At 39.5% G+C, this 27,619-nt stretch overlaps 1 protein-coding gene across 1 annotated transcript; it reads left to right on the top strand.

The window, feature by feature from the left end:
• Positions 1 to 1,675: 1,675 nt before the first annotated feature.
• On the top strand, positions 1,676 to 9,901 carry LOC130921924 (potassium voltage-gated channel subfamily A member 2). The gene is made up of 2 exons (XM_057846296.1): positions 1,676 to 1,863; positions 2,534 to 9,901. Exon 2 carries the CDS (start codon positions 2,624 to 2,626, stop codon positions 4,118 to 4,120), a length of 1,497 nt encoding a protein of 498 aa, XP_057702279.1. The 5' UTR covers positions 1,676 to 1,863; positions 2,534 to 2,623; the 3' UTR covers positions 4,121 to 9,901.
• Positions 9,902 to 27,619: the final 17,718 nt, after the last annotated feature.

Genomic DNA, 27,619 nt, shown 5'->3' with positions numbered 1-27,619 from the left:
ATCACATCGTTTATCGATTTCAGGGCATTTCCCGGTCACTTCCGATTGATTCCAGGTCGCCTTGTGTTGGCCACTTTCTGATAAATTTAAGGCATTCTCGGGCCACTTCCTGTTAATTTTGGGGCAATTCATGGAAGTTTTTTTTTTGTGTGTGTGTGTGAAAAATAATGACCACCAATGGAGATAGTTTTGCAGGTTGAAGTTAAAAAACAATACGGGTGAATGGACGCGTTTTTGTGGGAGTTGAATGAAATACGACACAAAAATTTATGGGGAATTTTTTGTCAAATTTGGGAGGTATTGTGAAATTTCAAATTTTCAAAATGCTACTAGTCCTTCAGTTTTTGCTTGAGTCACATAATTCTCATATAAAAATTTTCAAAAATGTTACCAGCCAGTTTTTGATAAAAGTGTACAGTTCACTAAACGTCCTCATATATTTTCACTGCTCCCATTTATTTCAATTGGTACACTCACTTCTAACAAAAAACGTTTATTCACACTACTGATTTTCAACTCGGACCTGCAAAAAACTTCTACTGGTGGTCATTATTTTTGACAAAAAAAAAAACATTTGAATTGACTCAAAATTAACAGGGAGTGACCCTAAATGTACAGGAAGTAACTTGGGAATGCCCCCAAAATGATCACAAAATGCCCTAAAATAGCAGAAAGTGACCCATAAGAGCCCCAAAACCAGCACGAATCGATCCAAAATCAACAAGAAGGGATTCGTCAGTACTCTAAAATTCATGTTTATCTTTCAGTGCCATTGGCAGTGCTAGACGTCCTTAGGAGGGACAAATGAACAAACGTTAAAGCACCATCGAAGGGGTCGAATTGTGTAACAAGGAAGTAATGTGAAAATTGCCCAAAATTAATAGAAAGTGACCTGAAATCTAAAGAAAGTGCCCCAGTATTTTTCCACATTTTGCATTTACTCTATGTTAGTAATAATTTTATTGGTACAAGTATGAGTATTAAATTAACATATTCTAATTGTGGGGAGTCTAAGATTATATTCAAGATCCTTATAATTTTCTAATATGATTTATATTTAATAAGATATAGTTCATTACTTATAACTCTAATAAAAAGGCATACACTTTTAAAAAGCACTTCAATGTATAATATTTTACATATTGAATTAAGGTAGCAAAAACATTCTCATATTTACATCTTTACATTATGTAGTCTGTGCTTTTTAACATTTAATTTCTCTTACGCAGTGTTCTATTTTTGTCCTCCTTATTTGTCATGTTTTAAATAATTCATTTTGCACACTTAAACACCCATTCTGAAGTTAAAAACAGTTACAGCAAAACATTACTGGTGGTTTTAAGTGGAAAGCTATAGCATTTTAACCAATACAGAACAAACTTTTTACCATCAGTTCCTATACATGACAGTTGTGAGGCTCTATAGCTGTAATTAATTGCGTCATATACTGTAAATCTCAACCTGAAATTAGCTAATCTTACTATCATTTGCCTATTTTATTCACCTTTCATTCCACGTTCCTCCAAAAAATCCTCTTCCTGCAGTCGAACCTTGTCATTTTTTTAACCCTATCATCATCACCATCACGAGTGTGGTGGAAGAAGAAGAGGAGGGAGGAGGAGGGGGTGCGAGGACACACCCGCCCGCGCACCGTCGCCTTCGGCCGGTGCACACGGCGAGGATGCAGCAGAAGCAGCAGCAGCGGCAGTCACCATGAGGTGATCATCACCACTCCCGCATTGGAGAGGCGCTATTAAGATGATTATCACTCATCATTTTATAGATTGAATGCATTTTTCTTCCAAGACATGAGAGTTGGTTGTCTCCAAACTGCAGCAGCAGAAACCCCTAAGATGTCTGCAGGTATGTACATCATACATTAATATTGACATGATTTCCATGTATTTTTCAGTGAATGCATGCCTGCTTTAAAAAAAACAACAACACTGTGACACAGTCCTCCCACTCATCACCCTTGCAGTGAAGAGAATACATTTTTCTTCCCTTGGCTGCTGTTTCCTTCTGCTCTTCAATTATTCACGTGTGTTTTTGAATATTTCAAACACAGCAGCTCAGCGTGTTCTCGATCACCCTCCCTTTAAAAAAGTGATTTATGTTCTGTTTGTTCGGCACCAACCTGAATTAGAAGCAGCCGGTACCTTTTGCATGAGCGCGTGTGCGCGCGTGTGTTGGACTGCAGTGATGTTGTCAGCAGGATGCTGCATGGCACCGGTCGCATTGTCGTGTTCACGCATGGCTTGACGGTGAGGAGAAGGAAAAATAAAACGGTAACCGGTAGGTTTTAGTTAAAAATGGCACAATGCGGCAGATAGGGCGTCCTAATTTACGAGCTGCTGCACCGACTGTGCCTGCATTGAGGTAATTGACATGCAAGGCGCGCAACCTGCTAGTGTATAATTTGCATTGGAGCAAGTTTGAGGCGATTCTTTTATGAGGGTACAAGTTGAGGAAGTATCAAGTGTTGCTTGTCTCAAGTTTACCTGACCTACTTATGCGACTGTTCTACATGCAGTCCCGCCCTGAGAGACGTCCCGGCCGATTCTCCGCACCCTAACGCGATACGGCACAGACAGCCCCAGATTGGTCGACATTTCCTGACACAATGACGGTCGCCACGGGCGATCCGTCCGACGAGGCGGCGGCGCACCCGGGACACCCGCTGGACTACGACCCGGAGGCGGACCACGAGTGCTGCGAGAGGGTGGTCATCAACATCTCCGGGCTGCGCTTCGAGACCCAACTAAAGACCCTCTCGCAGTTCCCTGAGACACTACTTGGAGACCCCAAAAAGAGGATGCGCTACTTTGACCCACTGCGGAACGAGTACTTTTTCGATAGGAACAGACCAAGCTTCGACGCCATTTTGTACTACTACCAGTCAGGTGGGCGATTGAGAAGACCGGTGAATGTCACGCTGGACATCTTTTCCGAGGAAATCCGCTTCTACGAGCTAGGAGACGAGGCCATCGAGATTTTCCGCGAGGATGAGGGCTTCATCAAGGAGGAGGAGCGCCCTCTCCCCGACAACGAGTTTCAGAGACAAGTCTGGCTTCTCTTTGAGTACCCGGAGAGTTCGGGTCCGGCCCGGATTATCGCTATCATCTCCGTCATGGTCATCCTCATCTCCATCGTCAGTTTCTGCCTGGAGACCCTCCCCATCTTCCGCAACGAGGAAGACGGCATGCACAAGTCACACTCTGAGATCTTTTCCCCAGAGACCAACACCACGGTCATCAGGTACACCTCCACCTACTTCACCGACCCCTTCTTCATACTGGAGACTCTCTGCATCATCTGGTTCTCCTTCGAGTTCCTAGTGCGCTTCTTCGCCTGCCCTAGCAAAGCGGGCTTTTTCGGTAACCTCATGAACATCATCGACATCGTGGCCATCATCCCGTATTTCATCACGCTCGGCACCGAGCTGGCAGACAGCCCTGACGACGGTCAAGCCGGACAGCAGGCCATGTCTTTAGCCATCCTCAGGGTGATCCGACTGGTGCGAGTGTTCCGAATTTTCAAGCTCTCGCGTCACTCCAAGGGGCTCCAGATCCTGGGCCAGACCCTCAAGGCTAGCATGAGAGAGCTAGGACTGCTCATCTTCTTCCTCTTCATCGGGGTCATTCTCTTCTCTAGCGCCGTCTACTTCGCCGAAGCCGACGAACGACAGTCCCAGTTCGAGAGCATACCTGACGCCTTCTGGTGGGCTGTGGTGTCCATGACCACGGTGGGCTATGGTGACATGGTCCCGACTACCATCGGAGGAAAAATCGTGGGCTCCTTGTGCGCCATTGCCGGCGTCTTGACCATCGCCTTGCCGGTGCCCGTCATCGTGTCCAACTTCAACTACTTCTACCACCGTGAGACGGAAGGAGAAGAGCAGGCGCAGTACCTCCAGGTCAACGCGCCCAAGAGCGAGTCGGGCGAGGAACTGAAGAAGAGTCGCAGCGGATCCACCATCAGCAAGTCGGACTACATGGAGATCCAGGAGGCGGTCAACAACAGCAACGAGGACTTCCGCCGGGAAAACCTCAAGACTGCCAACTGCACGCTGGCTAACACAAACTACGTCAACATCACCAAGATGCTCACAGACGTTTAGTCTCACCGCTGGGAAAAACAATACAAAGGCAATAGAATTCAAGAGCGAGATGCTCTTCACGCCACGCTTCACACCTGCCCTTAAAACTATCAAACAGGTCCAAATTTGCATGGAGATTCCTGACTGGGAAACTCAAATCTCACACCAATATAAATTAAGCAATGAAAAAAAAGCTTTTTAAAAGATGAAACAACACATTGAAGTCACTTAATCCCTTACTTCCCAGGGTGCACTGCTCTGCTTTAGCCGCAAAATATATGTAGAAGAAAAAACATATCCATTCCCAGGGCTTTGTTTCACTGTTGGTTTTCGCACGGATGATTGACAGCCATGGGCACCACATAGAGTACCCCAGTGGCGGGACACCTTAGTAGTCAGTATCTGATGAGTGACTGAGAACGGCCTCGACGCCTCGCTGCTTTGCTCTTGCGCAACGTGTTGCTACGTTGCAAACTCTCTTCAAGACGCCATTCACCCGAACTGGTCTTATACCACAGAGCTTTGAGGACAACTTGAATGTTTCGTCTCGTCTTCGGTTTTTGTTTGGTTGTTTTTTTTACACGCAAAACCGATTCACATAGCCTGAAATTGCATAGTCTTTATTAGTTTAGAGGGTTCTTAGTTTATAGCAGTCCTGACAGTCCATCAGAATTTACGAGAGATTACATGGTCACGCAGTTACCGCTTTAATTACTGGGTTTTATTTGATTCTTTTACACTGATGGTCTAAAAGTGTTCCAGTCACACAAGTACTTACTGGAAATCAGTGGCAGACCATGCATTATTGTAATCAACGATAATATACAAAATCACTTTAACTGCACACAAATGCACCACATGCTTTATCTGGACCAGTTGATGATGGATATCAACGGTATCTAATAACTTTAAAAAAAAAAAACAAAAAAAAAACAACAACAACAAAAACATCATCTTCACTTGATGCTGAATATCAAATGCGTTAAATAGGGTTGGGCAATGTTTACATTTGTTAAGCGCAATTAATAGTATTTATACTTGCGATTAATAGCGATTAATCAACCCAGAAAAGCGGGCTTCTTCGGCAACCTCTTGAACATTATCGACATTGTGGGCCGTGCAATGATTACATATTTAAAGCGCAATTAATAGCATTTGGTGCTTCAGATTAATTGAGATTAATCACATTGTTATACACAAGGTATGGTATTAGACTTTTATTTTAAATTTAAAATCTGATTGGTTAAAAAAATTAATTTTGACTTAGCAACTGCGTTAATATACTAGTAGGTTATTACCGACGTCTGTACAAACTCAGCTTTCATTCCACGGTAGTTGCAGAATAGGTCCTTTGTGATGTTGCCCCATATGGATAAACATGCTAATTATGCTAAGCCAATTTGTACATCAATGGGCTGTAAACTGTGACACTAGAGCAGGGGTGTCCAAACTTTTTATCCCTGATCTGACCATGTCATTTTCAGAGGAGCCGAGAAAGATAAAAAAGATCGGGTTTTAAAAAATGCAGGTTTTTTTTTTTTTTTTTTTGTTAACATTAACACATTGACTGTCATTGATAGACGTCTAATCCATTTTGACTCGGAGGGCTACCAGCACAAGATCACTCAATGCAAAGCCTTCCCGGATGAAATGGATTTGATGTCTCTAACTGTCTGTTAAGAGCTGAAAGTAACAAAATAATCCAGCGGTGAAAGGATATTGCAATATATTGTATGTATATTTGAAGTTACACTACTAAAACAAACTTTTCAGAAGAAAGAGAAAATGTCTAGTGACAGCAAAAAAAAAAAAAACATTAAGACAATCACACCCAAGATAGCTCAATTTATCACATTCTATTATCATTTTATATAAGTTTATGACTGAAATTTTCAACAGTTTTCTACATTGATTCCAACATGTCAGGTTTCTGAGCGAATGGAAAGGCATTGTTTAAGCGACTAACTCCATATAGTGTTAAAAATTAGATGTGCAAAAGATTCTCGGCCTAATTTTATTTCCTGGTGTGGGCCATATATAATGATATTTTATATAATATATGATATCCTGCTTACATAATATGCTGGAAGCGACAAAAAAAACCCACTAAAAACAAGTTTGGACACCCCTGTTCTAAAGCCACATGTGGCTCTTTTCATACTTTTGCCGTAAATTAAATTACATTTTGACCATTTTGACTACGATGAATTGGCATTGATCATTTGAGGGCGTGCAGGAAAGAGTAGGGTAAGGCAGGGTAAGAGTGCAAATTCATCACCGTCAATGAGTTAGAATTAGCTTGAAATATTTTCTTTAAGATTCCTAAATGCCAAAAACACAAACGTTCCCAAACCTTAGAAGCCTTCGCCAGGTTGCCGTAAAAAGCGCGTTGCCGTCGTGGATTTTACTAACCGTTGCAAAGGCCATTAAGCAGAATGGTTGTAGTCTAGTCTTGCATGACATGCAGTTCATCTCTAGAAGCATGACTTGAAGCTTCGAGAAAAAAAAGATGTATTTATATATCGTATATAGGCATTAAAATATATAGACAACGCATATACAGTAGACTTTCACCAGACACTTGTGATGCAGATTGTTGCCATAATGAACCGTTTCAAATTGAGTGCCAAAGTCCGTCCATCCATCTACGACGGTGGTGTGAATCAGCAGCACTGTAGCATACCTTGACCCCGAACTACAGGTTTGACATTTGGGGGTCCAACGAATGTGAACAGACAGGAGAGACATTTGTCCGTGTGTAGCATGCGGCGTTTTCAATGAACTCTCCCGCCCGCATCTATTTTTAGGCGCAGCACGTGTCACGCCACCGCTGCCGATGCGCCGACCGCCCACGTCCGCTGCTCTCATGCAACACCCCGAAACATACAGAAAAGTCAGAAGAAATAAGACAGAGAAGTGGAAAGAAATTTTGAAGTGAGCCCACTTTGATTCGTGGTGGCTCAAATATACATTTTTTCGCTTATGTATCTTCTTTTTTTTTAACCAATCAAAAAGCACTAGAACTCTGATTATTTGTGATGAAAATGTTCTCGTTGGGAATTTAGTAGGGATGTTTGAGGTATGAGCTCCCTCATATATGGAAGTAAATTGAGTTATGAGTTGAACTGAAGAAAAACAAAACTCAATCATTTTTTAAACTTTTTTTTTTTTTTTTTTAACATTGGATGGACCAAACAGGAAAAGCACATTTGCATACAATGATTTTATATGTCCCCATTCATAATTCCACAGTTGTTGAATTATTCCTAAATAATTCATTAAACTGGGGAACACTGTATTTGTTGAGTTGATAGCTGTTTTTAATTAATCGTTGGGTGCGAAATGGAAAACGTCGTTTTCCTCTGTCACGTCAACCATTGGAACTATATGATCCAGTTTTGTTAAAGATAAGAAAAATTCTGTACTAAACTCTTTCAGGGACAATGGAAAAGTTATCATTAGCTTAACTCATTCACTGCCTGGTCTCAGAGTATGTGTTGTGGAATTTAGTAAAACAAGGGAAATTGATATTGAAAGTACCAATTAACAGCAATAGAAGTCCAATCCATTTGAACTGGGAGGGGCTGGAAGTGTTCGGTCGCTTGCTTCCAACCGCTCCCAGTTCAAATGGAATGGATGCTATTGCCATCAATGGCAGCAAAAGAGTTAAGTTATGTGAGGTCATATAATACAGTGGTACTTCTACATACGAAGTTAATTCATTCCAGGACCTTATTTGTCAAATAGTCGTATGTTGAGCAGGGTTTTCCCATGAGAATACATTATAATTCCATTAATTCGTTCCACAGCCCAAAAATCTACACTAAGTCTTTAATAAATGCTGCTGGTTCTACTGCAAATAGCAATTACGCACAGCAAAACAAATGAATTATGACTAAAAATTGGAATAATAATATAATAATAGTACTACTACTAATGATAATAATAATAATAATACCTGTAATAATGTAACTAAACCTGTTCGAATGTGACAGATATGTTTTGCGTGGTGTACCTGAACGCACCGCGTGGTTGACAGAGTGAGAGAGGGGATTTTTACTTTGACTTTGTTCAGCTGCGGCAGACAGTAGGAATGTTGCGTTGCACAAGTTCTGAAATAAATGGTTAAAAACCTGACAAAGCTGGCAATTATTTGGCGATGTTACCACAATAATAAATGTCACCTTAACTCATGAAGACTGGCGAACGGAGGTCGGAGGAGGACCGTCGAGATCGTAGGCATTCTATGGCCGTACTGTCACGCCAGTTCACCGACGCGCCCACCACGCTCATATTATTCTATCATTTCTATCTTCATTTCAATGGTAAACCTCATCTTGTTCCTTTTTTTCACCACCCGCACTAACATTGTTGGAACCCCTGTTGATTTCTCTCAAAAGAAAATCAGCGTCCGTCGTGCGGGAAAACAAATAAACTGTTGCACTGTCATATATCATCGTATTTCGAGCGTGTCGTCGGATGTAGAAACAAATGGCGAGTCAAATTTTACGTCGACTGTCAAAAAGATCGTGTGTCGAAGCGATCGTATGTCGAGGTACCACTGTATACAGTACACAAAATTTTTTTTATTAAATTCCCACCACAAAATACACACAAGCTACACTTTTTGCATATTTTATTAATATTTTTTCCTCTATTTTTCGGTTTATTATGGTTTGTTTTAACTCATTTTTTAAAGTTTATTTTTTTCAATTAATTAGATTTTTTTTTTTTTTTTAGAATTATTTATATTTTGTATTGTTCATGACTTATTTTTAAAATTGATTTTTTTTTTTTTTTAATAAATATATTTTTGATTTATTACTATTTAACATTTAGGCATTTTAAAAATCAGAATTCCTGCATAACTGCTGTGTTTTTCCAAATTTTGTGCAAGACAAAATAAATAGGTAAGATATGGGGGGGTGGGACTTGACTTGCTAGAAATTACTGCAATTTTGTAAGCAGCATGATCATTTTAGCTTTAACCAGCATTAAAAATTCAACTCAACGAATTTATTTTTGATGCCCAGTTTGATGGAAAAAAAAAAAACAAAAAATGTCACTTTTCTACTAAATCCAGTCACTTTTTGTAAAAGATCCTACTAAATTCTCATGAGAACAGGAATGGGAGTCACAGCTGCGTTGATGCATCATTTATATGTACTGTAACTTTTAAAACAACAACAAAAATCATTTTTGTCTATGCATGTGGAATCCCCCCCATCCACTTCGTTACACCCGCAGTAGCAGAAACGCACAATGTTGACCTTTCTGTTGGAAGCACACCCTGAGTGGATTTGACTCTTTGCATATTTTCCACCTAATTATCAATTATTTCTCTTATATTTCCATTTAAAATGGACTTTGGAGGAAAGCTGGGAAATCTATGCATCGTTTTTCATACGGCACAAACCAATGCTTTCATCAGAAACGACTCCTACCCGAGAAAGTTGCAATATGTGCGGGATATCGCTCTGAACATTTGAAATAGTCGGTCATTTGTTTGACCTGCATGAAAACACACACGTGGATCAAGGTGACCAATATGCAATATGTATGCATGTGTGTGCTCAAGAAAGAGTGACTGTGACTTTCACGTGATATGTACAGTGTTCACCCCTTGTACATAAAAGCAAAGACAGCATCGGCAGGTGGCAAACGGACTCCACAAGTAGTTTGATCTGCACTTTACAAGACAACATGGACAATCTATGGACCTGAGAACAACATTTAGTCCTGATTGATAACGCTGACAAGGAGATATCAATAACAAAGCCAATAATAATAATAATAACTCAAGTGTTTTGTGTTCTTCTCTGCATTTTCAACAACTTGCTTTTCCCCTCCTAGGCTAATTTGAGCCCAAATCGATGAAAGGGCTCTTTGCTGCTATTCTGGGTGCGTTTCTTGGTCTTTGTAGCTGCAGGGAGGCGAGCAGGACACGCTGAAAACGCCTCCCGGTGTCTTCAGCAGCGAGCGTATGGTGCATGCGTTCCCTGCAGCTTGAAAATGAAAGCGGTCTGTGCTATTTTTAGCATTCTGGTTGGAGAAGAAGAGAAGAAGAAGAGGAGGTGGTGAGAAAGGAGACATTAAAGAAGTTAAGTTCTAATGTTGATGCAGTGTGAACATATTGACCAATACCAGCTGTGTTGCAGTAAATTGGATTCAAGTCAGCTGCCTTTTTAGGATTGAAATGGACTATATTCAACAAAGTGCCCAGACACAGGGGCGGGAAAGATGCAAATTCATGACCAAGTTTGGCACTATGCTGTAAAATAACACTTACTAAAATGACCAAAAAAAAAAAAAAGAAAAAAGTTTTTAGTAGGGCTGTCAAAATTATCGCGTTAACGGGCGGTAATTAATTTTTTAAATTAATCACGTTAAAATATTTGACGCAATTAACGCACATGCCCCGCTCAAACAGATTAAAATGACAGCAGTGTCATGATCACTTGTTACTTGTGTTTTTTGTCTCCCCCTGCTGGCGCTTTGGTGCGACTGATTTTATGGACCATGAGCATTGTGTAATTATTGACATCAACAATGGTGAGCTACTAGTTTATTTTTTGATTGAAAATTTTACAAATTTTATGAAAACGAAAACATTAAGAGGGGTTTTAATATAAAATTTCTATAACTTGTACAAACATTTATCTTTTAAGAACTACAACTATCCATGGATCGCTTTAACAGAATGTTAATATTAATGCCATCTTGTTGAGTTATTGTTATAATAAACAAATACAGTACTTATGGACAGTCTGTTGAATGTATATATCCATCTTGTGTCTTATCTTTCCATTCCAACAATAATTACGGAATAATTACAGAAAAATATGGCATATTTTATAGATGGTTTGAATTGCGATTAATTACGATTAATTCATTTTTAAGCTGTGATTAACTCGATTAAAAATTTTAATCGTTTGACAGCCCTAGTTTTTAGTTAATACAATAATGAAAAATTATTGCGTAATTATTATGTAGTCAAAAACAATAATGAAAGCTTTTAGACTTAAAAATAACAAAAATAATAAATCGATAACTGTAGTATAAGCAAATTTCAAGGCTGTTTCATTTTACATAAAATAAAATAAAAACACAGTAGTATATACAGTGGTATGAAAAAGTACCCAAACCCTCTGGAATTTCTCAGATTCCTGCCTAAAATCACCATCAAATGTGACCTGATCTTTGTCAAAGTCACACAGATGAAAAAAAACTGTCTGCTTTAACTAAAACCACCCAAACCTCTATAGGTTTTCATATTTTATTGAGGATAGTATACAAACAATGACAGAAGGGGGAAAAACAAGTAAATGAACCACCGCATTTAATATTTTGTGCCAGTTGAAGTCTTTAGCTGACACTATAGGGTTCTTTTTTACCTCACTGATTATTCCGCGCTGAACTCTTGGCATCATCTTGGGTGGACGGCCACTCCTTGGGCGAGAAGACACAATGCCAAACTCTCTTCATTTGTAGACAACTTCTCTGACTGTCGATTGATGAACATCCAGACTTTCTGAGATGTTTTTTTTTATCCTTTCCCAGCTTTATAAAAATCAACAATCCTTGATCGCAGGTCTTCAGACAGCTGTTTTGACCAAGCCATGATGCACGTCAGACAATGCTTCTCATCAAAACAATTCTTACCAGGTATTGGTTTATAGTGGGCAGGGAAGCTTTAAACCACTCATTAGTGATTGGAAACACACTTGACTTAAATTGTTTGGTAAAAATTGGTTTCAATTGCTCTTTAAATCTCCTTAGGAGAGGGTACACTTACTTATTTTCCCCCTTCTGCCGTTGTTTGCATGCTATCCTCGTTAAAATATGAAAACCTATAAATGTTTGGGTGGTTTTAGTTAAAGCAGACACTTTATTTTCATCGGTGTGATTTTGACAAAGAACCGATCACATTTGATGGTGATTTTATGCAGAAATGTGACAAATTTCAAAAGGTTCAGATACTTTTTCATACCACTGTATTAATTTAATCTTATTGGGTGGCAGGGTGTAAGAGTGGTTAGCATGTCTGTCTCATAGTTCTGGGATCAAGCATTCAATCCCGGGTGCCGGCATCCCTATGTGGAGTGTGTGTGAGTTCTCCCTGTACCTACATGTTTTTTTCCCCTGATTATTCTGTTTCCCTCCATATTCCAAAAATATGCATGCAGAGGTGGGTAGTAATGTGTTACATTACTTGAGTAACTTTTTGAGAAAATGAACTTCTTAGAGGAGTTTTACCACACCATACTTATTACTTTTAATTGAGTAAATTGGTGAAGAAATACTATATTTACTTCGCTACTTTGGGCAACACTAGTGTCATTTTTATTTCTTACTTTACACATTTTACTTTTTTTATGCCAGAGATGCCCACATCGGCTCTACCAGTTTCATCAATGAGATGTCACAACAATCACATGACTCCATTATACCTCTCAGACGTAAGAATAGTCACATGACCACACACAAGCTTGCAATCGGAATAAATGAACTATTTCACATTCAGCGCTGCTGTCAACATTACAAGAAAGCACGGAATGCAGCCGCTCTTCCAGTTTTTAGACCACGGAATACCGGAGATAAGATAATTTTAATTTCTTGGTAGGAAATATGATTTCTCCATTAGAGGGCACTCATGCTCTTTGGATTGGTGATGTTTCATTTCTGTAGATTTTTCCATTTGGAATTCAATTATTTTTGTGTATTTGTTTGGCCTAATGTGGTCATGTAATAGTTTATAGTGCAATATAATAATGTTAGTTCATAAAGATGATGATGTTGTGCCAAGAAAATAATATACCATTGTTTATTTTATTTGATTTTTTTAAGTAAGCAATTGTGTGTAAATTAAAATAAATGTAAGCAATTACTGTATTCATTACTTGAGTATTCTTTTCACCGTATACTTTTTTTTACATGTATGTGAGCAAATTTTTTGGGATGACTACTTTTACTTTTACTTGAGTAATATTATTTTGAAGTAACGCTACTCTTACTTGAGTACAATTTTTGGCTACTTTACCCATGTCTGCATGCCTGGTAGGGTAATTGTACACTCTAAATTCGCCATCAGTGTGATTGTGAATGTGATTGGTTGTTTGTCCATTTGTGTGCCATGATTGCCTGGCAACTAGTTCAGGGTGTAACACACCTCCTGCCCGTAGTTTTCTGAGACAGGCTCCAGCACCCCAGTGACCTTTGTGAGGATAAGCGGTACAGATGATGGATGGATAATATTATTGGATTTATTAATATTCATTTTCATTGAAACTACTAAAGTGTAATTTTCGCAAACAAATTTATTTCATAAAAATCTGCCTGATCAAAGAAAACAATGAAATGAATAAGCATATGTCGCAATATATCTCAGGGATGAAACATTATATATATTTATGTTTCACATAATTTGAAGTACTGTATTATACTGTATAAAAACGTAGAATATCCATGACTTTTAAAATACAATAAAATAAACACTTTTCAAACAAACTTTTCAGAAAAACAAAAAAACTGAAGTCTTTTATTTGGTTTGTATATTTACTAGTAATTTTAATAAACATTAAGTAAATAACAGGCAGTCATTTTATTATATATTTAATACTGAATTTATTTTTGTTTGTACATATTGAAGCTGACAAAAGTGTTCTGTTGGAAAAGTCTAATTTAAAAAAAATCACCTAATAAAACTAAATATTTTATGACTCCAACACATTTCAATCACATAACTGTTACATATTTTTAAGAAACATATGTATTGATTAGAATACAATTTATTGTATTGTTTTCATTAATTATTGTCATGATTTATTGACAATGTTTTTAAGTATTTTTAATTGAAATACTTTTAAGTCCCTGGGCGTTCTCCTGCCTCCGCCTTCCCCTCTCTTCTCTGGCTGGGCGTCCGCCCTGCGCTCCGTCGCGGGTCGCTGGCTGGGCGCCGGTGTATCAGCGGGGTTTCGCCTGCACCGGCGGGGGACCCTGCCTTGCCTGGGGCTTGGTGGGCCGCTGGGGGTCCCGTGGCGTGCCGTGCCGGTTGGGGGGCTGTGGCTGTGGCTCGTGGTCCGGGTGGGCGGGCGGGGGTGGGTGTAGGCGTGGGGTTGGTGATGCGTCCCCTCCTGCCATCCCTGAAGGCCGGTTGATGGGCGCGCGGGTGGCCCGGGGGACCACCCTGGGTCCCGGGGGGGGGTGACGGTGGCTCCTTTGCTGGGCGGTTGGAGGAGGGATGGGCTGCGCATGGATCCCCCCGCCCCCCCGCCCGCCCTCCCTCCCCGGGCTGGCTGGGTGTGGGCCGTGGCCCTGGGTTGGTGCCCGCGCGGTCTCTCCGCCCGTCTGCGTGGCTGTCGCGCGCCCGGTGGGGCTTGCGTGCTGCTGGATGTGGTAGGGCATGCTCGGGTTGGGGGTTCCGGTGCCGGGATTGGCGATGCGGCGGCGTAGGGTTGGTCGCCAACGGGCTTTCACTCATAAGAGATTCACACGATTACTGGGTTCTAGATCACAGAACTGATTTGTGTACACTCTACCCCTTTCCATAACTTAGTTTATAGTCTTATAGACACCCCCACCCCCATTCTCCTCTTTCACTGGCCAATAGGCCCCCACATGGTGTAAACCGGAAATACATCTCGCTGACGATAGCACCAGCATATTAGTAACTAGTTTAGATGTTCAATGTATTTCTTGTTGTTGTTTGTGTATGTGTTTCTTTTCTTTCTTCTCTTGTATTTCTTTTCTTCTGTCCCCCCATAATCCCTTCCTGTTCGCTGCTTTGTCATAATAAAAAGGTATTTTGAATGATCACAATGGGAGTATGTCAGACTCTCAATGTGAAACATTAAAACTGTTCAGAATCCGGGCACTTAGACTTCCATTCTCTGTGTCAAACAGCTGAACAGGACAGGTTTTAAAAAAAAAAAAAAAAAAAAAAAAAAAAAAAAAATGAAATACTTTTAAAAAAAAAACAAAAAAAACATGTACTACGATATAAAGTGTTTTAATTGTAAAATCTATATTTAAAGAAATGTAACTGCATAATCTGTGGGGGCAAAAATGTGGGATTAAATTTTGTTTCCTCCTGAGAGAAATGATATTCTTATTCTACTAATAGTCATTCAATTATTCAATTGTAATGTTGTTATATGATTAACAAAAAAATTTTAATATATATTTATCAGGTAATCCTTTTTTTTTTTTTTGAGATAAAATACAAAGAGAGGCAAAAGGCAGTTATGAGTGTGCAGTGGAACACATCAGCGCTCTCTAGGGGTGAAAATTGAAACTTTTCTACCTGATAAAAACTGATAAGGTTTTGGGAAGGGATGTTCAATCAGACGTCTTGAATGCCATCATGTATGGGGAAAAAAATCTGAAATGAATTAGTGCACTATGCATATATTTACCGTTACACTTTTTCTGTAAGAAAATGCAAATGTCAATTTTTGCCCTTAAAAGGATTAACATGAAAACAAGCTGCATTTCTCTAATCTCACTCTGCAATTCCCTGAAACAAGAGTTCACACGGGGGATGAATACACCGCCACGTCCCCTCCGAGGGTGACATGCGGGGCAAGTTGAGGTCAGCCCCGCGGTGCGCCCGAAATCCTCTTTGACGCCGAACGGGGGAGGGAAGAAAACACAACTGTTATCAGGTGCGGCTAAGCATGTCGGTGTGGTCGTGTTGGCCTTGTGAATTGTCCTGTGTCATCTCAGGCGACAGCGTGTGACAACCAAATAAAGACAGGAGGGTCCAAGTAATTTGTGCACTTCATTTTTGCAACCAATGAGAAAACGGGGAAAGCCTGCAGTGAAGTTTTGATGTGGAGACTTTGGTAAGTCTTTATTACATAATAACTTCCAGGTCAAGTGGTTTGGCAAAGTAGCCGCCCAGCAGAAAACCCCACCCTAACTAAGGGGGCTCTTAACCCAGTAAAGCCTAAGGGGCAGTTTACATGCTGACGCTGCGACACCAAGACACGACAATTATGTTGCGGAATGGCCTCACCTTTATATGGTGATAGCGAAAACGGGAGGCAAAGACGCAAACCTTTGATTCCAGGCTCCAAACTTGAAGGATTCGATTGTGGGGCTTGCTCCGCAACCATTTAGTAAATGGAAAGCTCTCGCGTCGATGACTTCAGCACTCACTTTGGGCGTGCGTAGCATTGCTACTAAACATTAAAAACAGCAAACATGGCGGAACGTTGCCTTTAATTTACTGTTTTTATAATATTTTTTATTTAAATAAGTTTAATGTTTGCATTTTTGTGCCTTTTGGAGCAGAAGAAAAATGCTATTCCTTGGAGTGGGCGGGTATGTTGTCTTCCGGGCTGAGGAGGTTGTTGGTGTCAAGGAAGTGCATGATTGGCTGTCGCTTTGTAAATCTGCACTGCCCCCTGGGGCCTGGCATGAATACTACATCGTTTTATCGCAGAACTGCGACATCGTTCGAATGGAGATGGAACAATATAAATGCACACATAAAATTTGTTGTATTCTCGGAGCGTCATCATGTAAACAGCTACTAAACAATTAAACCCCATGATGCCTATCGTTGCGAAATAGTAACATTCCAGATAAAATGACCCTTAATCCTTTTTTTCACATGCAATTTCTTTGAAGTTGGAACCTTTATTGTACATGGGGGTGGGGGGTGGGGGTTTAATTTTAACCCTTTCTAGGGACAGTGGTCACTACAGTGGACAGCTATTCAAAAGTACGACCTTTAATTATTATTATAATATTTTCTAATTAGTAATCATTGTTGTATTCTTCATCAATCATTGTTGTATTTATTCTATATATATATTTTTTTAAATTAATTTTCAAATGAATACAATGGTAGTTAAGGAAAACTACATTAATTCTATTAATATTATAGGTTTTCTCAATTGCTTTGGTACGTTTCTCAGATCAGAATTGAAATTCTCAAAAGTACTTGTTCAATCTTCACAACATGTCGCAAAAGTAGCAAATCAACATGGATTACCTGCAAAAAAACAGTTTTTGTGCAAAATACTTCGTCTATCGCTCAAAATTAAATTTATGTGTTAATGAACATGTCAGTGCTGTCAGAATGACAAAAAACTGTAACTAGAAAATGCAATTTCTGGAAAAATTGCAATGGTAGCTTTCAGGTAAACCCCTGCTGATTTCAGGTCAGTTACTGATGATTTGGAGACATTTTTGGATACAGATGCACAGTACATGGCAGTCAATGGCAAGGACATACATGGCTGTAAATGGCACATATGTACATTGGTGTCATTAGTATGGATGTACATGGCTGTCAATAGAATCCAAGTACTTTGGCATATAAAAGAATCGACATACATGGCCGTCATTGGCAAAGACGTACATGGCTGTCAATGGCATAGGCGTGTATGGCTGTCAATGGCATCAATTTACTAGGTTGAATGTTAATGGTTGAATGTTAATGGGCTGAAATGGTAAATTTTTGGTCAAAAATCACAACCAACCATGTTTTCCTGTCATTGAAAATGAAGTGGAAATTCTGGCCATTAGAAACGAATGGGAAAGTTTTAGGCGAAATTTGGGGGAACCGTACGTTTTTGGTAAATTCTGTACACAGATTTTATGCCTCTTATCTTCCTGCAATTTTTGATTTACGATTTATGTGAATTGGCTAAAAATTGTAGGACCAGATTTTGATGAAAAAAAACGTTTTCTTTTTTTTTCCGAAAAACCTGCGCTTTGGCGCGAACGGTAATTTTTTGGGGGGGGTCATTCGAAAGATTCCCTGTGTTGCACGGGAATTCCGGTCATTTCAGTATTTGGACAGTCTCGATGGGCAAACAGTTGGGCTGTGCGGCACGCCAAAGAAACACCATTGAAAAAAAAGGAATAACATAGGCAAGGTTCATAGCGCAAGTTTAATGCACTAATCCGATTTTTTCGTGCTTTTCCGACTCAAGTGAGGCATTAACTTGACGGTCTGAACGGGAAAAGTCGCATATGAGTGGACCATTTAAAATCCGATCTAGGTCACTTTTGTATGTGGTTAAAATCCGATCTGGGCCACATTTTTCCATAATGTGGCTGCGGTCTGAACTGTCAAGTTCCCCAAATCGGAGTTCATGCAGCAATTACGTCAGCAAAGAGCGAGACAAACAAGGCGCTATGGTAGCGGTGCAGCTGTGCATTAGCCCCTAGTTTGAATGCGGCTTTTGGGGAAGGGGCGGGCTTGACAATAGTCATTGAAAAATAAAATGGGTTGAGGATAAGCCTGAGTTTTCTCCCTGCTCCAAATGAGCAATATTTCAAGATTGGTTACACCGCCAGGAATCGGGGCAAAATGTCAATGGACAAAGGAAATCTGAACGGGCACGCCAAAAAAAAAAAAAAAAAAAAAAAACCAGATATGACAAAAAAAATCGGAATTGTGCATTAAGACTTGCGGTATGAACCTAGCCATACAATAAATGGTCGCGTTTGCATTACATGCAAAGCTAACATCAATAAAAACAGAAATACACACTGGTTACGGCCCAGAATAACACTTATTCTTTTTAGATATAGCATTTAACTCATTGCATACCATTGAGAGTGAAAGACATCCAATTCATTTAAACAGGAAAGACTGCCTGTAAATGCTCATGTTTCAGGGCAGTTTGATGGCGACGGACGTCCAATCCAATTTGACTGGGAGCTGGCAGCGATAAAACAATCGCCACCAACCCTCCCACTCAAAATGGATTGTACATCTATCGCCAGAAATGCCATTCAATGACTTACCAGTATGCAAATACATTTTAAAAAACTCATCATTTTTTAACAAATGAAAGAGGAAGGGTTTCAAGGAGGAAGCTGCATTTTAAAATGAGGTTTATGGCTTTCGTCAGCATGACTTTCACGCGCTGAAGCAGTTTGGGGGGTGGGAAAAAAATCCATAAACTTTTCATTTCCCTTATTAATATTTTTACAGGTTTATCCGATTTTATGGACATGTCGTTACAGGGGGTACCAAATGGCTGGCATGTCTGCTTCACAATTCTGGGTTCAAATCTCGCTGTTGTCTTCCTCTGTGGTGTTCCGATGTGATGTTTCTCTCGCATTCAAAGTTTACACACTGTTTTTAATGGTGTGACTCATTGTGTGGGCTTTGAAGCGGCTCTCCTCAGAAAAAGACCCCATATGGAGGTAAAATGACAGGAGGCCATCATGTGTTAATAATAAGAATAATCACACAGCCGCATTAGCGTAGGAATGGCTTTTTGATGAAGAACTGCTATTTTCAGCCTTACTTTGCTTTGTGAAGGCCTTTACAATGGGAATTCAGCCGTGCAAATATTAATTCAGGTCTGGTGTTCAAAAGCTTTACTATCCAATGTATCTAAAATTTTATCTTAAGTTATTATAACATAGTGTGTGGTGTGTTCAGAGACAGAGAAAAATAGAACCTTCACTTCAGGTTTCTTTGTTACGATGGAGTAGTAGGGCCACGCAAAGACAGAAAAAAACTACGACAATGAAGTCGTAATATAAGATCTTTAATCATGTAATTTTAGGAGAAAAAAGTCATACATCTTAACATTACAAGATTAAACTGTAATACCACGTAACTTTACGGAATATCACGTGGAAACTGACGCAACGTTACATGATTTTAAATAATATTTTGAGAAAAAAAATCGTAATTTTATGTAATTATATGTAATACTACAAGATTAAAGTCATAACATCATGAGATTAAAGTTGTCATATTACTCATCCTTTCACAATATGTATGATACAGTGCGGCTAATTTTAGCGAAATTAGCTACTACATAATATTAAGAGAACCGGTTACACAGCCTTTGGCACATCTACATCAAATTACAATCAATATATAGATTTATACTAATGCTTTCTCATAGCTCCCTGCCAAGTTAAAATAACTTCCGTAGTTTTACGTATTTACATCACATGCTACATAACGTAAAAATATGAAACATAAACACTGTAATCTTTTAATATTGACTTTTTTCTCGCAATATTATGTAGAATTATGTTCCATGACGGCTTTTTTCGTGAAGTTACATAGTATCACTACTTTAATCTAGTGATATTACAACGTTTCACTTGATGCTCTTAAAATTGCGATTTTTTTTCTCACAGTATTACAATATACAGTGCCTTGCAAAAGTATTCGGCCCCCTTGAATCTTGCAACCTTTCGCCACATTTCATGCTTCAAACATAAAGATATGAAATTTAATTTTTTTTGTCAAGAATCAACAACAAGTGGGACACAATCGTGAAGTGGAACAACATTTATTGGATAATTTAAACTTTTTTAACAAATAAAAAAACTGAGAAGTGGGGCGTGCAATATTATTCGGCCCCTTTACTTTCAGTGCAGCAAACTCACTCCAGAGGTTCAGTGAGGATCTCTGAATGATCCAATGTTGTCCTAAATGACCGATGATGATAAATAGAATCCACCTCTGTGTAATCAAGTCTCCGTATAAATGCACCTGCTCTGTGATAGTCTCAGGGTTCTGTTTAAAGTGCTGAGAGCATTATGAAAACCAAGGAACACACCAGGCAGGTCCGAGATACTGTTGTGGAGAAGTTTAAAGCCGGATTTGGATACAAAAAGATTTCCCAAGCTTTAAACATCTCAAGGAGCACTGTGCAAGCCATCATATTGAAATGGAAGGAGCATCAGACCACTGCAAATCTACCAAGACCCGGCCGTCCTTCCAAACTTTCTTCTCAAACAAGGAGAAAACTGATCAGAGATGCAGCCAAGAGGCCCATGATCACTCTGGATGAACTGCAGAGATCTACAGCTGAGGTGGGAGAGTCTGTCCATAGGACAACAATCAGTCGTACACTGCACAAATCTGGCCTTTATGGAAGAGTGGCAAGAAGAAAACCATTTCTCAAAGATATCCATAAAAAGTCTCGTTTAAAGTTTGCCACAAGCCACCTGGGAGACACACCAAACATGTGGAAGAAGGTGCTCTGGTCAGATGAAACCAAAATTGAACTTTTTGGCCACAATGCAAAACGATATGTTTGGCGTAAAAGCAACACAGCTCATCACCCTGAACACACCATCCCCACTGTCAAACATGGTGGTGGCAGCATCATGGTTTGGGCCTTCTTTTCTTCAGCAGGGACAGGGAAGATGGTTAAAATTGACGGGAAGATGGATGCAGCCAAATACAGGAATATTCTGGAAGAAAACCTGTTGGTATCTGCACAAGTCCTGAGACTGGGACGGAGATTTATCTTCCAACAGGACAATGATCCAAAACATAAAGCCAAATCTACAATGGAATGGTTAAAAAATAAACGTATCCAGGTGTTAGAATGGCCAAGTCAAAGTCCAGACCTGAATCCAATCGAGAATCTGTGGAAAGAGCTGAAGACTGCTGTTCACAAACACTCTCCATCCAACCTCACTGAGCTCGAGCTGTTTTGCAAGGAAGAATGGGCAAGAATGTCAGTCTCTCGATGTGCAAAACTGATAGAAACATACCCCAAGCGACTTGCAGCTGTAATTGGAGCAAAAGGTGGCGCTACAAAGTATTAACGCAAGGGGGCCGAATAATATTGCACGCCCCACTTTTCAGTTTTTTATTTGTTAAAAAAGTTTAAATTATCCAATACATTTTGTTCCACTTCACGATTGTGTCCCACTTGTTGTTGATTCTTGACAAAACATTAAAATTTTATATCTTTATGTTTGAAGCCTGAAATGTGGCGAAAGGTTGCAAGGTTCAAGGGGGCCGAATACTTTTGCAAGGCACTGTATGACTATTCTTGAAATATTAACATTAATCTCCTAATATTATGACTTTTTCTCCTAGTCCTATTTTTATTATCTTTTCTTTGTACGGCCCTAATACGCCGTCGTACTCTGGGACAGTAATCAGTGTGTGTATTTATGAATAAACTTGAGTGTGTCAGGTGCCAGAACTCTGATTAAGATGATTCTTAAGAGAGATTTACAAGTTGTCTCTTCCACAGTCAGCAGTAATCTCAGAGGGTGTCAGGAGCACTTAATTCACGGCACACGAGCATCAGGTAAAATGTTCCCTACTACAAACTTCATTGATGAAATCATCAGTAAATTAATAATTAAAAATGCCCTCAATGGATGTAGTGAATACAATGCTAATTCTGTTGGAATACAAGGAAGCGACAAGCGGGAGTTGAAGGAGTTGGAACGGGACAGGAAACTACGTTCAATACCGTGATGACGGTAAGTTATCCTTTTTTGGGAGACTGTATTGTGAGGTATTAATTTTTTTTATTGTAGCACTTAAATAGACTAAAAATGATAAGAATAATCTATGTCATACTTTGTAAAAAGTTCCACTAGCTTTTATTCTAAAAAATATATCAAACGATTTGAATATTTTTCTGCAATTTTTAAAATAGACTCAAATGCAATTCAATACAAATCCCCCCCCCCCCTTTTTTTTTTATGTAGTTTATTTCGTGATTTTGTGAATTATTTTAATATTTATTGTATATTAAAAAGAAAAATGATATCATAGGTATTTCTATTTTCTGTGATTAAATTGATGACTTCATATTTAAAGATGTTTTTAATCATTTAATCCCCGGAAATTATTATTTAGATTTAGATATTTTTTGGGGGTCATTGGTTTATGGTATGGTTACATGGTTTTGGTTATTTTTTTCTTTTAGATTTTTTATTTTTTTGCCATTGTATGTTTTTTTTTTTTTTTTTCTCATTATTCTTATTTGATTTTTTTTTTTTTTAATCATCTATTAAATTATTCACCTAAACAAAGTTTTAATTTTAAATAGTTCTAAATTTTGATTCAAATTTGTTAATGGTAGAGAGCTCAGGATTAACAGGAATAGCAAAAAATCCATGCATAATTGATGGTCATTATAGTGCATTAAAAAGAAAAGAAAATTAACGCATTATTTTTAAAACCAGAAATTCTAGCTTGCAAGATTTTTCCAAATGTTTAATGAACAAACTCACCCTAGAAACTTTCACTTGAAATGGAACTCTTTCAATGCCATTGACGGCCATATAGGTCCAATCCATTTTGACTGACAGGGCCGTCAATGGCAGTGAAAGAGTTAATCAGTCATGCCTTCTTAAAAACCCTCTAAAAGACATAGCCACAGATTAACATAACTCTACAATGCATTAGAGCTCAGCAATTGTTCCCTCTCACTTGTCACGGGAGTCCACCGAGATTAGCACTTGTATTTCGATTAGTGACTGCTGGCAAGCGTCCATACATGTCAATTAAGCGTGTACTTTTAGGTGAAGCGGGGAGATATCGTGACGGGCTCGCTGCTTTTAATCTTCTTAGCGGACCACATCTGTGGTCCACACACAAAATCACACATAAGAAAGTGTGACCCTGCAAACAAACAAACATTTTCAACATCAAGTTTTTATAGCTTTTAATCAGCAAAATTATATAAATTATGAATTCATTTCTATAAAACATACAATAACAACAAACAACATATCAACACTGTACGACTTTGCAAACATGAGCATGCCAATGGGAAAATTGCTGAGTGTTACCAGGTAACGTTAGAATGTCAGCAGCAGAGGGAGGAGTTGAGGGTTTGATGGATGAAGTGGTGCGTTGAAGGACAGGCGCAGGTAAGGGACGTGTCTATCACGACTCCCGCGGGACTGCGGCGGAGCTCATCCTTTAGCCGTTTACCGCAGCCTCCCTGACTTTTACACACACATATCACATGCCATCGATTGATAGGCGCCCTCGATGTCAGTGTCGCCACCCCGGACGTCTTTAACGGGAGTGTGACTGACCACCACGTCACAGCTTTGACATGTATCATGATAGTAGTGATACAATATCATTGGTGGGATACTTCAGGGTTATTGTTATGTAGCTGATGACTGCGTTTTTGGTAGGCATTAAACTGAAAAAAATGTGCTTAAAAAGTCAAACGTTGAAGTATCACTATCCGAAATATGGCTGTCCATGTGTATTATAATATTGTTGATATCAATGAGCAGTTTTGGTATAAAAGTTCGCTACGACTACTAATGTTACATTTAAAAAATGCAACCAAATACTAACATCCATCCCTCCATCATTTACTGCTTAGTCCGGCGTCGGGTCGCAGAGGCAGTAGCTTTAGCAGCTTTAACCTATTTTGAGCCAAGGCACACTTCTTTCTTTCGAAAAAAAAAAAATCCCAAGGCACACCCCAACAAAAAATGTAAAAATGAATTTCGATAACCCGTATTAATTGATATAAAGTAATGTATTAAATAGGAACCAAACAAACACAAAGAAAAACACATTTCATACGTAATTATATTTTTACTCAATCAGTGACACTTCGCCGATTGCATTAGAGTAGACCATGGGCGTTGCCAGACATTTTTCACTACGGCATGTGCCCTAGCATTGATCTGCAGCTCCCCATGATAAATAAATTTTAAAAAATAATATTAATAATAATAATAATATGTTTTAAGTCTACATAGCATAATCTACACAATGTGCCAATTTAACATACCGTATTTTTCGGACTACAAGTCGCACCTGAGTATAAGTCGCACCAGCCATAAAATGCCCAACGAAGAGATAAAAAACATATATAAGTCGCACCGGAGTATAAGTCGCATTTTGGGGGGAAATTTACTTCATAAAATCCAACACATAGAACAGATGTCATCTTGAAAGGCAATTTAATACCAAAATACAATAGAGAACAACATGCTGAATTAATGTACAGTGTACAGTGCATGAACAACGAAATGTGAATATACTGTCCTCACCAGGACGCTACGGCTCGGTCCTGGCTATACAGCGAACTCCCAAATGACGATGCTGGACGTCCGTATAATTTGCTGAATCAATTTGGTCCTCGATACCAAACAGGTTCGCATCAACGTAAATAAATGATAATTAGGTGCTCTTACAGCAATGACATAAACGGTTAGTATGCGTTCGCTAGCATTAGCACATTGTTCAAAAACCACACAACTGGCTCTAAGTGTCCGATCACGGGTGGAAAACACAACAACAGCAACAACAGAAAAGATGATACACACAGGCGTTGCCTCTGTAGATATTTTAAAAGCATAAACAATGAACGTAGGTTCGCAGCCGTGTTTCTCTCTCGCTAACTCGCCCACTCACTCACAGCTACATAGCTGTCCGTCTTCTTCTGGCGTGTGAGCGCTCTTCTTCACGTAAACAAGTGCGAGTGCGCCCCCACGTGGGCGTGAGAGTGCCACAAACTAAAAGCGTGCATTTCAATATAAAAAAGTCAATCAATAATACAATTGAACACACATTGCCAAAGGCAGAATGCGAACGTGGCCATAGCTATTAAAATTTATTCTGATAACTATAGCATAAAGAACATGCTAACAAGTTTACCAAACCATCATTGTCACCCCAAAACACCAAAATAACATGTGAAATGATATCATAATGTGTTAATAATTTCACACATACAGTAGGGAGAACAAGTATTTGATACACTGCCGATTTTGCTGGTTTTCCCACTTGCAAGCAATGTAGAGGTCTGAAATTTGTATCATAAGTTCTCTTCAGCTGTGAGGGACGGAATCTAATACAAAAATCCAGAAAATCACATTGTATAATTTTTAAATAATAAATTTGTATTTAACTGCATGAAATAAGTATTTGATACATTACCAACTAGTAAATATTTCGGCTCTTAGTTCTTTTTTAAGAACCCCTCCTGTTCTCCACTCATTACCGGAAGTAACTGCACCTGTTTGAACTTGTTACCTGTATAAAAGACACCTGTTCACATGCTCAAACAAACAAACTCCAACCTCTCCACAATGGCCAAGACCAAAGAGCTGTGTATGGACATCAGGGATAAAATAATAGACCTGCACAAGGCTGGGATGGGCTACAGGAAAATAAGCAAGCAGCTTGGTGAGAAAGTAACAACTGTTGAAGCGATTATTAGAAAATGGAAGAAGTTCAAGTTGACAGTCAATCTGCCTCGTTCTGGGGCTCCATGCAAGATCTCACCTCGTGGGGCATCACTGATCATGAGGAAGGTGAGGGATCAGCCCAGAACGACACGGCAGGACCTGGTCAATGACCTGAAGAGAGCTGGAACCACAGTCTCGAAGAAAACCATCGGAAACACATTACGCCGTCATGGATTAAAATCCTACAGCGCACGCAAGGTCCTGCTGCTGAAGCCAGTGCATGTCCAGACACGTCTGAAGTTTGCCACTGACCATCTGGATGATCCACAGGAGCAATGGGAGAAGGTCATGTGGTCGGATGAGACCAAAATTGAACTTTTTGGTCTAAACTCGTTGTGTTTGGAGGAGAAAGAAGGATGAGTACAACCCCAAGAACACCATCCCAACCGTGAAACATTGAGGATGAAACATCATTTTTTGGGGCTGCTTCTTTGCCAAGGGTACAGGACGACTGCACCGTATTGAGGGGAGGATGGATGGGGCTATGCATCGCCAGATCTTGGCTGACAACCTCCTTCCTTCAGTGAGAGCCCTGAAGATGGGTCGTGGCTGGGTCTTCCAGCATGACAACGACCCAAAGCACACAGCCAAGGCAACTAAAGAGTGGCTCTGTAAGAAGCATCTCAAGGTCCTGGAGTGGCCTAGCCAGTTACCAGATCTGAACACGATAGAAAATCTATTGAGGGAGCTGAAAGTCCGTGTTGCCCGGCAGCAGCCCCTTAACCTGAAGGCTCTGGAGAAGATCTGCATGGAGGAGTGGGCCAAAATCCATGCTGCAGTGTGTGCAAACCTTGTCAAGGACTACAGGAAACGCTTGGTATCTGTAATAGCAAACAAAGGTTTCTGTACCAAATATTGAGTTCGATTTTTGTGATGTATCAAATACTTACTTCATGCAATTAAATGCAAATTTATTATTTATAAATCATACAAGGTGATTTTCTGTTTTTTTGTATTAGATTCCGTCCCTCACAGTTGAAGAGAACTTATGATATAGATTACAGACCTCTATGTTTTGCAAGTGTGAAAACCAGCAAAATCGGCAGTGTATCAAATAATTTTTCTCCCCACTGTAAGTCGCTCCTGAGTATAAGTTGCATCCCCAGCCAAAATATGAAAAAAAAACGCGACTTATAGTCCGAAAAATACGGTAGTCATATTACTTAATTCACTCCATATACACAATCTGCACTTGGCTCCTTAATATGGTAATTTATGCACATAACTTTGGCTGTGATAGGCATATGAGTTGACATTACCAAGAAGCACCTTCGGGAGATATGCTGCGTTCAAATATGTCGGGAGATCTGACTTCCCAAGTTGGAAAGTAACAATGTGGGATAAAAACATGGTTGCTACAAAGACAAGTAGCCTACGGTGTTCTAATGCTCCAACAATACATCACAAGTTGAGTGACTGTTTGGTGCTTTTATAGACACCGTGTAATAGAGATTTTTTTTTTTTCGATTACTCCAACAACATGTGAATCAATATTACGGTGCATGCGCCAATCATACAGTCGCCGGTGAAAATTACATCTTC

This window comes from Corythoichthys intestinalis, chromosome 9 (assembly GCF_030265065.1).
Source record: "Corythoichthys intestinalis isolate RoL2023-P3 chromosome 9, ASM3026506v1, whole genome shotgun sequence".
NCBI classification, from domain to species: domain Eukaryota; kingdom Metazoa; phylum Chordata; class Actinopteri; order Syngnathiformes; family Syngnathidae; genus Corythoichthys; species Corythoichthys intestinalis.
Note: the sequence above shows the minus strand (reverse complement) of the source record. Positions and strands in the feature narration are given on the sequence as shown.

What these genes read in the sequence shown, in the direction of transcription:
- LOC130921924 (XM_057846296.1), top strand. Translation starts at nt 2,624, where the DNA reads ATGACGGTCGCCACGGGCGATCCGTCCGACGAGGCGGCGGCGCACCCG.